Genomic DNA, 15,443 nt, shown 5'->3' with positions numbered 1-15,443 from the left:
TGATAAAAAAATTAGATTCTTCCATTTGCATGATGAAAATACATCAGTTAAATGTTTATTTACATCTATTATTGTTCCACTCTTACGCCAGACACCTCACAGAAAAAACAAGCATACAGCAATACAAAGCACTTTTATTTCAGCTTGTACACAGTGAAACATTTAAATTTACACCGTGTCAGAATGTAGTCGCTATTGAAGTACAAGTTTACAACATTGTGGTGAAAAGGCAACAAGAAGTAAAGGAAGTGAATGGAAGCATATAATGAAAATGCAGATGTGCTTAATTCTTCTTTTTATCATACAGGCATAACTTCTTACAGTTATTTACAGTTGTCTAGTGTGAGCTGGGTGAGTCATTATGGTAATATGGGAATTTGCGACAGTTGCTAAGTGTTAAATCTGAAGATGGATTTGCTGGGATCTGTATGTGTCAAAGTCTTCTGGAAGGGTATCTGGAGGGAGAGGCATGGACATTAGTTAGAGCTGCTAAACATATATTTCCTCCTGAAATCTGAGTGCAGATTTTGTACTTTGGCAAGACAGCAGTAGTACACTATAAGATGAATTACACAGTCGCCCTGCTTTTTTACCATACTGCTTAGAACCAGGTTCTTATTCTCCCAAGATCCTGTACAAACTTTTTCTAAGACATTCATCTTATTTGAGTATTATTTATTTCGCTTTGTTTATTGTAGGTTGTTTATTTCCAGTTTTCTATGGAGCATATGTTAATATTTGACCATCTTTTTAAATAATAAAAATCTAACAAATAAGATTACCATTGCATCGGTAGCGTAGATTGGCCCAGATGATGTTCTCTTGTGAAAAGCAGAACACCCCTAGTCTGCCACCTCTCATGGTCGTGTCAATAATAATCCCTGTGTCTGCAACCATCTGCTGGCCCTCATAGAAACGAACCCTGCACATGCAACAGAGAGCCAAACATTGTTCCAGGTTGGGATACCGGTTACAATGTTCCAAATACGAGTGTGAACGGGCAGCTGAGTCCTGCCTTTACCGGATGTATCCATCGTGGGGTCTGTGCTGCAGGAACCATCGGTACGAGGTCTTGTCCTTCCAGCCGACGTTCCTCGGATCCTTCCACAGTAGCTTCACCTGGTCGGGGGAGTCACCTGTGTGCCACAGCGAGTTGCGGAGGTTCTCCCCAGGTCCCGTGTTTGATTTCACAGCCTGGCAGCAGTGTTAGAGTAAAACATCAAATGCTGCATGAAATGTACAAAGTAAAAAATTATTATTATTATTTTTTTAGATCTTAGTGGGTCCATTCAAACTTTCAGAGATCTCAATTATGGAATATATATCAGGTCGGGTAAATTTTATAACTAGTTGAAGGGTCCTACAGTTATACCATAAAACGTCACACGGAACTCTTGCATGAGATTAGTAGTAAAGGGGTATGTGCAATGCGATTACATTAATCAGCAACTGCTTATTACCTTGAGTTGGATTCCCGGTTCAGCCACAGCTCGGAAAGGATTAGCCTGCCAGTAAATCTGCTCCACCTGCTTCCACATAACCACATAAAAACTTGAGCTGTCCTGATACCCAAAGATGAAGCCAGCGTAGTCATCATCCGTTACTGTATTTACATGAAACGTCCCTTCAAAGTCCACACCATTGAATGCCGTGTAACCTGCATGGAAGAACATTTTTTGTACCTGCACTACTGTTTTTTGTATCCATTAAATAGAATTATAATCAAATTATTTTAAAAAACAGACCGTGTTTGTAGTTGTATGCATAATTGTATATATTACCAACAGCTAGTCCAGGGTCACTGTTCATAGTTTGAACAATCTCTCTTCCCTGTTTGGAAGAAGACAGTTCGGTATTTTTTGATTTCCAGTGATTTAGCTATGGAGCTCAGCCTTAAGCATTCTCAAAAATCAGGAGGTAGCAGATCTGACCTGATTGAGTACTACCCAGTTGGGGTCGATCTGGGCATCTCCTTCCGGGTCCAGAACCACAGTCTGGTAGGCTCTGAAGTCAGTAAGGGTGACCTCAGCATTTTCGGGGCACACGTCAATCGGGTCGATTACCGTGTCGTTGTCAAAGTCCTTCTCACAGACGTTTCCTATTCCATCCTCTGCAATTGACATTAGAAGGACAAACATTATTATCTACAGACATCCATTATCATCTATTATCAACAAACATTTCCTTTATAGCTCTGTGGAGTATCTAAAAGCTCAGTATTAATTTTCCAGCAATTTAAACACTATTGATACATCAAATAGTGTGATATTTCTAGTAATATACAAGGTAGTAGTTGTGACATTTGGGAGAGTTCATTTTTATATAAACATAGACTAGACCGTCTGAGTCTTCCTGTAGTGGGTTGGGAATGAGTCTGCAGTTATCCGGGCCAGGAGGGAGGAGATCAGGAATGCCGTCATTGTCGTCATCGTCATCACATTCATCCCCTTTGCCGTCTTTGTCAGTGTCCAGCTGAGAGCTGTTGATGACTGCCGGGCAGTTATCACGTGAGTCCTGATGGCCATCTCCATCACTGGAGGGGGGCAATAAGGATTCAGACGGACAAAGATCTCATGGACATCTCTAGACTGCACAAAATGAACATGATACCTGTCTTTGTTGGTGTCACAAGGATCACCAATCAGGTCATTATCAATGTCCAGCTAGAAGGGCAAAAGATAGAATCATGATTTTGTGTGTCAGAGAATATAACTGTAGTAAAATTGGGGGTGGGTGAGAGCAAGACCTGGTCAGGATTGCGAATGTAAGGACAGCTGTCACAGGCATCACCAACATTATCACCATCTCGATCTATCTGGTCAGCATTGGGAACCTTGATGCAGTTGTCCTTGTCATTCTTGATCCCTGAGGCACCAAGAAAAAGCTCACAGAATAAAGCCAGATTTAAAATCAGTAGCTGAACCTAAAGGTGGAGGACATTGCTAGGTGCTGATCCAGGGAATGTCTGCACAATCTTCTAAACACTCCAAATATTGTTTGTTAAAGTAACATTTCAACTTAAAGGTGACTCTCATGTCAAACATACCATCACCATCAATGTCTTCATCACATTCATCACCCTTGCCATCAAGATCAGTGTCCTTTTGGTCGTTATTTTTAACCAGGCGGCAGTTGTCGCAAGCGTCTCCATAATCATCCTGGTCAACATTCCTCTGGTTCACATTTGGGACAAGCACACAGTTGTCCTGGCCAAGTAAAGAAGAAGATGCTGATATGGGGTATATTGATCCTAGAGAAACTCCCTGTGCATATCTTGGTTATGACTTCACCAAGGGGCCCAATAACCTCTGTATTCAGGATCCCATCTCCATCTGCATCATCATCACACGCATCTCCAATGCTGTCCTTGTCAGCATCTTCTTGCCCAGAGTTGGGTACAGTGAGACAGTTATCCTGCAAAACCACTTTCAATGGTACTCTGATATTCTTGAGACTATATACATACATACACACACACACACACACACGTATATATATATATATATATATATATATATATATATATATATATAAAGTTAATAAAATCAAGTTCTTACCTTTGTGCAGATTATCTCAGGACATTGCAATTTTTCATCTGGGAAGCCATCAATATCCATGTCTGGTCCACATAAATATCCATTACCAGCCCAGCCAACTCCGCACTAAATACAGAAACACATTTTCTGATCAGATTTAAGTGTGTCTAATATGCTATGCATTACATTCACATGCAACACAGTTCATACTGCTTCCAAGTGCAATGTCTTTTGATAGAACACCAGCGTAACTCCTTACAGCACACGCTATAGTGCCATCACGCTGGACGATACACTCGGCACTGGCATGGCAGGGGTTGAGCTGCCCGTTTCCACAAGCCCGATCAGGCTTGCAGCCGTGTGTCTGGTCCCCAGTATAGCCTGGCTTACAGCGGCCACAGCGGAAAGACCCCTGGACATAAACATATGAACACATGAACATTTGAAAGAGAAGAAAAAAAACAATAATTCCACCAGAATTAATCAGAACTCGTATAGCTGGTATTCCTTTTATACATACAGGCATTTTGAATATGGTAACATAATATCAGCAAACATAAAAATTTAAAAGTCAACTATATATGATTTGTATTCTCTGACAAACCACAATGTTGACCCTATTTTAGTGGGATGGTTTGATCATTTTTATGAGGTGTAGTATATCCATTATAGGGAACAGTAGGGGCATCATTACATTATGGGGAGTGGAAAAGAGGAATATTAGCATAAAATGCACTTCTGCTGATCATTTGCTCACCGGTGTGTTCACACAGTTGGAGTTCTCCACACAGCCACCATTTGAGGCTTCACATTCATTTATGTCTCTGCAAACCTTTTAGGAATTGACAAGATAAAAGAAAAAAGATTTCATGAACTCAACATTAAATTCTTGACCTCAGTATTTGCTGAGGCACTGAATTCTAATTATTCAATGTAAAAAACTGAATAAATGATATAGGAACCTGTTTGTTGGCTGTAGCATAGGCTAGTCCAAATCCTTGCACATGGGGACCTGTATAGCCAGCAGGACACGGACCACATCGGAAACCAGGAGATGTGTTGATACATCTCACACCCATATGGCATGGCATCACACTACACTACAACAAGGTTATACAACGAGTGTCACACAGTGAAACATAGCTTGATAATAAGGTTTTCTTATGGTCCTATCATCCACATTTTTCACAATCTAGGGAATTTGCTGTAACAACTGTCATTTCTTTTTTTTTGGGGGGGGGGGGGTGTTATTTTTATGAACAACAGAGAGTGTGTGTGCATGGCACAATTTCCTGGCTGAAATCTTTTCAGGGAATTTTCAGGGACTTTTGCTGATGGCTTGTGCCTCCCCTTTCCCACCTCATCTTCGTCTGCACAGTGGGTGCCGTTGCCCACCATGCCCGCGTGACACGGGCCGCATTTGACGCCGTCAACCTTCGCGATGCACTTCACCCCCGGGTGGCAGGGACTGGGATCACAGGAAGGCTTTTTCTCCATTTCTGTACGCATGCCTGCAGGAAGGTGATATTGTTCTTTTGTCTTCACACTCATGCAGAACATGTTGACACTGAGTCAGAATCAACACAGTCCTATTTGAAAGAATTAATCTATCAACTGACAATAGTTTAACTAATATTATGATATTACTATATTAGCCAATATATTAAATTGGCTTCCCAAGGCATTCCAAAGTGTTTCTCCTATTGAATGGATCATTATTTTTTAATTACCAAGGGTTACATTATAGGCTATTATCACTGTAAGTCTTTCAGTAGGGTAAGATAACTTTGACAAAACGCAACACTAATATAAATGTATGAAACATTACTCACCACAGGCCTCACACTCCATAACTGTGTTTTTCAGAAACACAATTTCCTCTATCTGTTCAAAGAGAAAGACCAAATTAGCTACTATAAACAATACCAGAAAGAAATACCAGCATGAAAATACAATTGGTTGTAGTCTACTGCATTCGACAGGTTTGCTTCTTTACCTGTTGTTTAAGCAGTTCCTTGATATCAGCCAGAGCCTTGTTTGTGCTCTTAATCTGGTTAATTATCTCGCCATCTGTGAAAATCCATTACTTCTCAGATTTCCAGTGAAAATACATTTTCCTCCGTACATAAACACAACTACACTGCAAATAGTGCAGTACTGTTGACTGACCCTTTGCAACAATTCATAAGCATGTGAAGTTCTCATTTCCTGAAACCACATGTAAATTTATGGACACTTGTTTCAACCTGAGCACGTCTCGTCTTCTTAGTAGTGTGTTTATAATAATAATAGTGTGTCTTGGTGATCTCCACTCTGCACAGCAATTGGATGGACATTAAACTATTCATAAGTATAAATAAAAATGACACTGTGTAACTTTGTTCAAGCCTACATTTAAAGAATGCATTCATAGAGGAAACCACTGACAACTGCTCTGGTCTTGATTTATTAGTCTTGATTTAAGATAGAACCTGAGAGCCTGAGGGAGTCGAATGTGCCAGCAGGGCAGCAGAGGCCAAGAGGGCAGCTGTCCAATGTGACCTCCACTCTTACCCCTGCCCTCCTTCAGTAAGAGGTTGCTCTCAGGGCAGAATTGTTGAGGGCAGCATTTGTCAGAAAGCCCATCATCTCCCAGGGGCTCAGTTTCTCTTCTCCGGGGCACAAAAGATGGAAATGTGGTGTTCCCATTAACTGTATCAGTGTTTTGAACACACATTCCCCAAATGCTTAGGGGATTATCCAACATGGACTGTTACATATGAAAGATGCATCAACTGAAATAAATCATTCAATGGTATTTGAGTTTTGTATTTACCAGACAAGGAGCAGTATTGGTGTGGTAATAAATGAATAACTATTGGGGTGTAGTATTTCATAAGCCACAAAGTAATTCTGGTATATATATTAAAAAAAACTTCTCATAGATCATTACTCTCAAACGTTTTAACCTCTAAACCTCTTTAACCTCTTTTGTATTTTCTTTACTTGAATTTTATTTATTTATTTAGTTAGTTTATTTATCTATGTATTTATTTATTTGATTTTTCTTGCTCCCTTAATCATGCAAATCTATCTAATTTTCTGTAAACACATGCAAATATACTTTTTGCACCCATTGTAAAATTCTAAAAATCCAGGAAATTCAAAACTTTTCATATTACTTTTTCCAAAAATAAAGATTATTCCTCAACTAAACAAATGAACTAATTTAATAACTTTTGTAAATCAATGTGTACCAAAAGCAATGAAAATATAAAGTGTAATGTAATCCACTTGAGAGTGATCATCTTCATCCAACATAATCATTGCACATAACCTGGCTGTTCCATTCAGCTCACATCATCTAAATTTAAGCTTCTTACCTCTTGATGTTCCTTGCCCAAACACTGCACTCCTGTCCAGATTAAGAAATCCACATAATAACAAAATCCAGTGCATTTCGTTGGTGTTCTCCTATACCAGTTTAGAACTGTGAGAGTGTCTACCAAACTGTGGCATGCCTGTAGTCTCCTCATGTGCTTATATACTAACCTGGCCCTCTGACATCACCAACGCCAGGAATTGGGCTCTTCTCATGCTGTAGACAGCATCTGTGTCAACATGAATCAAGGAAACAATTAGTCGCTGGAACATTAGAACTTTTGCCATGTAATAACTGTCTTCCATGGTGGGAAGCTTTGTTTTTATACTGGCAATGCAGGTTGCTTTCCTTATTCACAAAAACACAACACCAACCCAAATAAGCAACTTTCAGATCCTTTCTAAAATGTAGTTGCCCAACATTAAAGTTGGAAAAATTAATAGAGAACCATCCTCTGTTTCCTTCATGTGTATTTTTCAGCACATAATGGTAACACATGCAGTTTGCTTGTGTTGGTGTGTTTATACTGTGTTGAATGTTTTGGTTGCCAGTGATTACATCCACAGATGTTGGTTCCTTTCCAATTCCAAGGCCCACAGGGTTCTGTGAGGCACCCTGACATGCTTTCTTGCCCGCTATAACATTCAGCCTGTTTCCCCCTTTCTCAGCATGAGTTTAAGACATGAACAAACAAAGAAAAGATTTGAATCTTGCCATTTTTATAAATCTGAAGATAGCATTGCTTTTCATTAATCATTCAAAGGTCATCCATTAAAGTACAAGGACATGATTTTCACAAATTTACTTGACTTAGAAATATAGACAAATTGTAAACATTTGCTGACTCAAGTAACAGTGAATACTATATACTATTTGACTGCTCTAAGGAGAGAGTCAAAATGCAGGGTCTTGTATTTCAAGTTTAAAGTATTAGCACTGATTCATGCAAATAAAGAAATAGGTAAATAGAATGAGGAGAAGAAAACTTGCACACAAACATACTGATACCTTTTTACCTAAAAAGACAATTCTGTCTTTGCATTTCCTATTACAAAGGATTATATCCATTTTATAAATAGGCTTTAAAAGCTCAAGCCAATGCCAGTATATTTTAAATTAAGACTATTAAAAGTAATCTACAGAGAAACTGTTCTGATTTGAAAATATATTTATTTTTGAAAATATCGTGTTGTCAAATGAAGTATGACATCAAAAAGCTGCCTCATACAGTAGAATTGATGTCAGCACCTCAGCGGTTCATTCAGATTCCTCGCATTGTCTCAAGTGTGATTTGTTGCATGTAGATGGCCAGGGACAGATTCACCCTTCATTGGGCTCATTAATCCAGTGTCTTAATGTCTATAAGGTACATCAGTACACGTTTTAGCTGACAGAAGGATGGAGCTCCACCAATGAAAAACAACATAATAAATAGACACGTACACTTGCCACATATTAGCGGGAAATATTGACAAGCTATTTACAGAGTCCTTATATAGTACCGGTCATTTGAAGCACCATGGGGAAAAAAAGAAACTGGCACTGGGTAACATCATACGCCCTCTCCTTCCGAATGAGAAATGGAAACCTTTGTATCAAAACAATGGCCTGAGAGGGGACTTGAGACACAAGTAGTTGGTTGGAGGTGTTTGGGTCTTTTAACAATTAGCCAGGCATCTACTCTGCTTTCTTGGACTTCCTCTTGCGAGTGCCTTCACTCAGGTCCTCCTTGGTCTTGGCTGGAGAAGCAGGGGCAGGAACAGCCATCGGTGCAGTGTGATGGTGGTGGTGGGCATCTTCAGCCTCAAGAGGAGAGCTGAACAGCAGGTGGCACGTCCACGACTCAATGAAGGTGAAGGGTGATCCATGAGAGTGACGAGCAGTCATAATAACCTATATAACAGTTAAAGTATGGCCACTGAAATAAACAGTGTATTTAAACAGAGCCTATATCACATTTGTCACCGACTGTGAATCATCAGCTCTGTGTTATTTGTCACTGTTAACTTTCAATAAATGTAATGTAGTCCACATAGAAATTCTTAAAGGAGGAAAATTACATGGGGTTATCTACTTTAGTAGTGAGGGTTTATGGTAAAGGGTGGTGCCCATACCTTGAAAGTAGCCATGAAAAGAGTGAATAAACAGATGAGGGTGCCCTTAGATACAGGTAGCCAATGCACCTCCTGAAGTGTAAACAAAATGGCTCCATACAGACTGGCTTTGGTTGGGCTGGAAATGCATATAAAACATCATTTAACAAAGATTATTGGCATGTGTGCATAATGAGCATCAATGTAACAAAAAAAACAAAACAATGTTCCATTACAAAATCTGAAAGGCTGAGATCAATGAAAAACGTCAGTGTTTTGCTAACTAGAATTGCACTATCTACTAATTCACTGTTTGCATAAACACTATATAATCACTGCTTAACATAAGAATGAAATACATAGCACAAACATTGGATTAGACTCTTTTAAAGTCATCAAAAGTTTAAGGGTAACAGTCAAGGGGCAGGTAGCACAGGACTCCAACTGGGAGGCAGAACAGAGGAAGGAGCGCTCACAATGACATATTGAGAATTTCATTGGTCTCTGGCCTCCACACTCCACGCAGCAGCTGCTCAAAATTTGACATGAGAGCCACTCCTGACCCTAGAAGGGCATCAGCAGAAAAAGAAACTGTCAGAAGAATTTATCTTGCCTCTGCAGCCATATCAGGATTAACACGCTTCACCACATGTGGCTTGGTGCTAAGATCATTAACTGTTAAAGGCAGGGCCTAAAGTTATGCTCTCTTGACAATCTTTTTATAATCTTAGCTCAAGGACACTTTCAGTAAACAAGGCCCAGGCTTGACTCGACTCTATTTTGCATCAGTAGAGGTACCAGTAACCTAGCAGCCGAATAGTAACATTGGTCACGTTTGGGCTAGCTGACTGAGCAAAAGTACTGGTAACTTTTAAAAATACATTTATTTGCAGTATCCAGAGCTAACAATTTTCCATCCCCAAATAATTATATACAAAAACGCTGGTACCTTTTTTTTCGTTCAAGGCCGAATCGACTGGATGAAGAGTCATAATGTTTACAGGCCTTGTGAAGCCACAAAGCAGCTGCATCAGCTGAGAGGCATCACAGTCTTACCCTTGACGTAGCCAGTGATGACCATGATAAACCAGCCATGGTGGTAGGCATGGTGTGCATGGTGTACTCCAGCAGCGATTTTGCGAGTGCGCACGACTTCCTTCATGGCCACCAGCACAAGCTTGATGGGCAGGAATGCCACACATTTGTAGAACAGGTTAAGGGGACAGAAGAAGATGAGATACCTGTGGCATTTAAACAGAAGAAGAGGAGAAAATAATAAATAATAAAAAATATATTTTTCACAGTAAAAAATCTAGATATGAAGAATATACATATATATATATATATATATATATATATATATATATATATATATATATATATATATATATATATATATATATATATATATATTTATATAGCAATATATAGCATTTGTGGAATATATATAACATTATTACAATCTAAAGCCACTTTTGGAGGTTTTTACAGTAACATTGGTCATGACTGCATAAAATGGCCACCCAGTGTAACATACTTACAAAAATGGTTATGTAAATGCTCATGCAAGTCCACCTGCCCCCATATGTGTGGGCAGCAGAGTGTGTGCTTCCTGAACCATTCTAATGGCTCTCACCAGACAGCAGAGGCCAGGAGGATGTGGTTGTTGTTACTGAATGAGTCAATTGGGCTGTGGCCGAGCATGATGTCCGCTAGGATGTAGCTCCCGAAGCAGTAGAGCATAGCACAGAACCATGAGGCCACAGGACTTTTGCGGGACACTTCCACAGCACCTGCACATGACAAAGACTCTCAGAATAACCTCAAAGTCTTTCAAGAGCCCTGAGATCTTCTCCACGTCCAGATGAAAAGCTAAAGGGTGATGGGCCATGTTGGTGCTGAAGCCAAGACTTTACCACAGTCTCCCCATCGAGAGCAGACGAGCACTCCTTTACTGTCCTTTAAATGGAAGTTCAAAAATGTTTATTTCGGTTGGCCTTTTGAAAACAGCTGGAGCAAGAGGGAATGACTGTTGTGCGTTTTGTGTTTTGTTCTCCTTTCTCTTTTGATTTCAATATCTTGTTACTTCTACTGGTCTTTCATAAACTAATCTAGTTTAATGCACTTTGGTGCAACCTGTTGTGCTCTCTCTCTCTCTCTCTCACACACACACACACACACACATATATATATATATATATATATATATATACACATACACACACACACACACATATATATATATATATATATATATATATATATATATATATATACACACACACAAACACATATATATATATATATATATATATATATATATATATATATATATATATATGCATGCATGCGTATATCAAGGGTAAATGAGAGCTCTCTGGGTCTTTTACTGTAAGGAGAGTGGAGTGGAAGGACAGATCTTATGGAACAGGTGGCCTGACGATGGTAGACAGGAATTTTGGAGGAGAACTGATCCTGTTGGTTAAAAATAAATGTCAGCCTATTGCAGCTCATTCATAGCACGTAGAAAGCTTGCTTCAACCTTTGACCTCCAACATGCCCAAAAGGTTGCAGCTCATTCATGGCAGTTGTCAGATGGTGTGGAGCATGCTATAACAGCAACAATTACCATGCAAGTGAAAGGGAATACAGGACTTTCCAATTAATGGTCTTCTACAGATACATTTTCAAAACTCCCAATGGACAACTGGAAAGTTAACAAGCGCCATGAGAAAAGTGTGATCAGTATGTATTCATTTGCAAGTACTACACGAATGAAAAAAACACAACTGTAGGCTTACAATCTAAAAAGATAAAAAATAAAACAAAAAAAGTCCTCTAAGTGTGCAATGTTTTAAATGAGCAAGTGATGATAAAGATGCTCTGTGCTGTCAGTACTCTGAAGTACATAACAAACAGGCATTTGATTACTGAATGTTAATTATATATTCCTTTTATTTAAATTACATATTTGATCATTAGGTAAGTAATACTATTAATAGACAGTGTGCAACAATTACACTATAAATATCAACTTTCACGCCTGGGAGACAAATGTCTGTAGTTTACTCCTAGAATAAACATTACATACACTGTAATGCCTCAACATATTTTACTAATAGGTTCTAAATTAAACTAATTTCTTCTAAAATAATTTTGATATTGTCTGATCTAAATGATCAGTCTCCCATTTATTTAGTTAATTAGTTATCTAATACAAAGCGCTGTGAACATTAGAATATTAACACTAAAAGTAACACTAGATTTAACCAAAGTACTACAGTATCAAGGAATGCAGTATATTGTCTTCTCTCCTTTTTTTGTGCGTGGACTGGTTACTGGGGAGCCCAAATAGTCTATAATCTTTTCCCTAGGGTACAGTAGAAAAGTAGACAAGCTCCTTCTGCTGTCTATTAAGGGCAAGTCTATTTATTGCGCACAGGCTGGAACTCTGGTATGTTCCGCGTGTCTATCAGATTTCGAGGAGCGGGTCCTGAAATTCGTCTTAATCCTGCATAAGGAGGGAACGTTCTACAAAAAAGATCGGCAAAACATAATTGTCCATTCATGGAAATGGGGGCATAACATGCGAATTACTCGATTTAAGTCGAATGGAATTTACCATAACAATCCCATGATCCTTCTTGAAACTGATTGCAAAATAATTCTGAAAGATTTTGTACAATGCTCTCATGAGAGTATATGTCGTCAAAAATATTACTGAAACACAAGTGTCAGAAGCAAATACCTGGCGCGCCGTTTCCTAAAGGCGACACACAAGCTAGAGTCTTAATATGACGTACGAAAATAAAATCCAACGTCAAACTTACCCGGTTCATACTTGAGGTAGAGTATGGACACGATGTAATACGCGAGATCAAAAACTGGAAACATAGCCATTTTTGAAAAATATTGGGCAAATTCACCCAGATTTAGGATATCCAATACCTCCATGGTTTCGGATATAGAGATGACACCGCTACCACATTAAAAGGGACCTTTTATGTTATGCGCAAGAATGGTCCGATTCCGGCGTCTCGCTTCTCGTCTACACGAGTACAAAGAACTCTTCACACATATACCCTCCTATTAATATACAGTACCTCATATGCCCCACTGAGCTAAAATCAAGACTTTGGGATGGCACAAGAGCCGTGGTTTTGTGATCGAGTAGTGCAACACTACTGCCCCTTATTGGTGGCCACGAAGAAATATGAAGCCTACCTCAAGAACTGCGCATCAGTGGACCTATCCAACTATACATTAGCATACAGTTAACCGAGTTTGGCTAATGCAACTCACAAAATCAAAAACTGTTTCATTCGTACAAACAGATTTCATTACAGAGTGGTCGTAATTTCGTATATTTCTTATGCCGAATTGGATGTGAGGTGCACAAATTCTAGAAACGGAGAAAGACGCAGTTAGCCGTGTCCCGTGTTAAAAGCATAACTAAGCAACCAGTCATTGTCAAAAATATGACTGAATGCTATTATTACCATCAACACATAATATTATCTCAGGAAATCCTAGAATTATGTTCTTTTCACTCTTTTTTTCAGTTTTTTTCCCCATATGTGGGAGACAGACAGACAGACAGACAGACAGACAGACAGACAGACAGACAGACAGACAGACAGACAGACAGACAGACAGATAGATAGATAGATAGATAGATAGATAGATAGATAGATAGATAGATAGATAGATAGATAGATAGATAGATAGATAGATAGATATTTCTGGGTCTAGGAGATAGACCTTCCTCCCTTGCGTACATAACCTTTTTGTTTACGAATTTGGCCTAACCGACAGGTGGCGATGGTAAGTTTTACAATCCTCGGTATCACCGAACGTTACAAGCAGAAGAAGAGACGCGGTTGCTGTAGTGTGGCAAAATGATTGGGGACCTATTAATTTTTGGGTAAATTATCTCATACATATTAAATTGTATTTCATTTTCCTTCTTTCTTTAGCTTCTTAATATAGTAGTGGAAAGTTTGCTTTGTCTGTGTTAAACAGCTGGTCAAGTACGCTGCCTTGTTGAAGACCAAACCGTTCCACGTCACGACGCTAAAATTTTGTTTGTACTGTGTTTTAGGACTCTGTTAATGAACGCCGGTGCAGTTTTAAATTTTAAACTGTAAGTAGTCATATGCTGTTACTTCTGACTTATGTATTCTTTACTTGATTGTTTGTGATTCTATCAAATGCCTACGTTCTGCTTAATTGCGTTGCGTTGTATCCAATGGCAGAAAAAAGAAAGAGTCGCAATCGCACGGCTTCGGTGATGACCCGCGCGGATCCAGTACAGGTCAGTATTCAACAAACGTCAGTGTGAACCTTTGACGTGATTCCAAAATATATAATGTGTACAAACTGAACAGCAGTCATGTAGCCTAACGACCAATGACTCTGTTCTTGCACAGGTGATAACATCAGAGAGTTTTTACTGAGTCTGAGGTACTTCCGCATATTCATAGCTCTGTGGAATATCTTCATAATGTTCTGCATGATATTGTGAGTATCCATATTAGTATAATGATTAACAATGTTTCTGTAAAACCAGATTGGTTGAAAATGATGTTATAGGCCTACATGTGATTTTAACGCTATACATTACATTCACAATATTTTAAATGTTGTATTTTTTTATGTGCTTTTTCCTTTACCTCAGGTTATTTGGCTCATAACAAACAAGCTTGCCAGACTGGAGACAAGTGTGAACATAAGGGACAATCCTCAACACTTTTATGGGTGCTGTGATGTAGGATTAAACTTAGAAAATAGCCCTTCCACAAGATCCATTTCAGATCTGAACATTTTTAGACATGTCCTAGATTCTACCTTCTATCACAGTAAACCAGTGTCTTATGGATAAACCAAAAGTCAGTTAGAAAGTATGAGGATTAATATTTGTGAATTTCTGATGCACATTAACAATGGATTAATAGGGCCATGCAGTAAAATAAACTGGATGTATTCCATTTACCTGAGCTTTCAGTAGGCTTAAGCTTTCTCAAAATCACTTGTATACTTTGAGGTTGGCAGTAAGTTAAAAATGTAAATGATAAAGATACTTTTATACAAAGATCCTTTTATGAAAAATACCTCAACACATTTAGAATGTGTTGAGGTATTTTCTATATATATATATATATTTCAGTTTGTATGCAATTTCTAAAGTCTGCAGGTGAGTTCACTTGTTTGTTTCTCTCTTTTTATTAAATGTGATTTGCATGATCTCAGCTCATGCAATCTGGTAATTTAAACAAAATGGAACAAATAAACTTGTAAAAACCATTTTCAAGGTATACAAAGTATCCATGTTCCCTGAATCTGAAGAAAAAGTAATTCTGCGTTACTCAAACACACCCATTTCACTTCCTCAGTTTCTGAAAACACAAGACTACTTGAATGATAACCCCATAGTGACAGATTTTCAGTGTAAAT

At 38.6% G+C, this 15,443-nt stretch overlaps 3 protein-coding genes across 3 annotated transcripts; 1 reads left to right on the top strand and 2 right to left on the bottom strand.

Moving 5' to 3' along the window:
- Positions 1-114: 114 nt before the first annotated feature.
- On the bottom strand, positions 115-7,015 carry comp (cartilage oligomeric matrix protein). Its single transcript, XM_027017381.2, has 19 exons — positions 6,899-7,015; positions 5,533-5,606; positions 5,369-5,420; positions 4,896-5,047; positions 4,499-4,636; positions 4,294-4,368; positions 3,796-3,948; positions 3,558-3,662; positions 3,307-3,414; positions 3,047-3,206; positions 2,747-2,865; positions 2,611-2,663; positions 2,340-2,533; positions 1,932-2,110; positions 1,782-1,830; positions 1,461-1,657; positions 1,022-1,194; positions 783-922; positions 115-455 (listed from the first exon to the last, which is right to left on the bottom strand). The coding sequence occupies exons 1-19, from the start codon at positions 6,972-6,974 to the stop codon at positions 397-399; spliced, it is 2,256 nt and encodes a 751-aa protein (XP_026873182.2). The 5' UTR covers positions 6,975-7,015; the 3' UTR covers positions 115-396.
- A 1,032-nt stretch (positions 7,016-8,047) lies between these two features.
- tmem38a (transmembrane protein 38A) lies at positions 8,048-13,160 on the bottom strand. Its single transcript, XM_027017382.2, has 6 exons — positions 12,821-13,160; positions 10,627-10,783; positions 10,047-10,231; positions 9,467-9,554; positions 9,012-9,129; positions 8,048-8,790 (listed from the first exon to the last, which is right to left on the bottom strand). The coding sequence occupies exons 1-6, from the start codon at positions 12,942-12,944 to the stop codon at positions 8,575-8,577; spliced, it is 888 nt and encodes a 295-aa protein (XP_026873183.1). The 5' UTR covers positions 12,945-13,160; the 3' UTR covers positions 8,048-8,574.
- Positions 13,161-13,835: 675 nt separating this feature from the next.
- Positions 13,836-15,294, top strand: smim7 (small integral membrane protein 7). The gene is made up of 5 exons (XM_027017396.2): positions 13,836-13,914; positions 14,092-14,133; positions 14,246-14,304; positions 14,420-14,510; positions 14,668-15,294. The coding sequence occupies exons 1-5, from the start codon at positions 13,889-13,891 to the stop codon at positions 14,681-14,683; spliced, it is 234 nt and encodes a 77-aa protein (XP_026873197.1). The 5' UTR covers positions 13,836-13,888; the 3' UTR covers positions 14,684-15,294.
- The last annotated feature ends 149 nt before the right edge of the window (positions 15,295-15,443 follow it).

The sequence above is a fragment of the Electrophorus electricus genome, chromosome 26 (assembly GCF_013358815.1).
Source record: "Electrophorus electricus isolate fEleEle1 chromosome 26, fEleEle1.pri, whole genome shotgun sequence".
Classification (NCBI taxonomy): domain Eukaryota; kingdom Metazoa; phylum Chordata; class Actinopteri; order Gymnotiformes; family Gymnotidae; genus Electrophorus; species Electrophorus electricus.
This window is presented reverse-complemented; position numbering and strand designations above follow the sequence as displayed.

Bases quoted from the DNA above. Each gene is read 5' to 3' on its own strand.
- smim7 (XM_027017396.2), top strand. From the start codon at position 13,889: ATGATTGGGGACCTATTAATTTTTGG. The intron at 13,915-14,091 runs GTAAATTATCTC...ACTGTGTTTTAG, and splicing joins GGGGACCTATTAATTTTTGG to GACTCTGTTAATGAACGCCG. The intron at 14,305-14,419 runs GTCAGTATTCAA...GTTCTTGCACAG, and splicing joins CCCGCGCGGATCCAGTACAG to GTGATAACATCAGAGAGTTT.
- comp (XM_027017381.2), bottom strand. From the start codon at position 6,974: ATGCACTGGATTTTGTTATTATGTGGATTTCTTAATCTGGACAGGAGT. The intron at 3,663-3,795 runs GTAAGGAGTTAC...TTCTGTATTTAG, and splicing joins ATGGCACTATAGCGTGTGCT to TGCGGAGTTGGCTGGGCTGG. The intron at 2,534-2,610 runs GTATCATGTTCA...GCCCCCCTCCAG, and splicing joins TGTGACACCAACAAAGACAG to TGATGGAGATGGCCATCAGG.
- tmem38a (XM_027017382.2), bottom strand. From the start codon at position 12,944: ATGGAGGTATTGGATATCCTAAATCTGGGTGAATTTGCCCAATATTTT. The intron at 10,784-12,820 runs GTAAGTTTGACG...TGTCATGTGCAG, and splicing joins CTACCTCAAGTATGAACCGG to GTGCTGTGGAAGTGTCCCGC. The intron at 8,791-9,011 runs GTATGGGCACCA...ACTGTTATATAG, and splicing joins TTTTCATGGCTACTTTCAAG to GTTATTATGACTGCTCGTCA.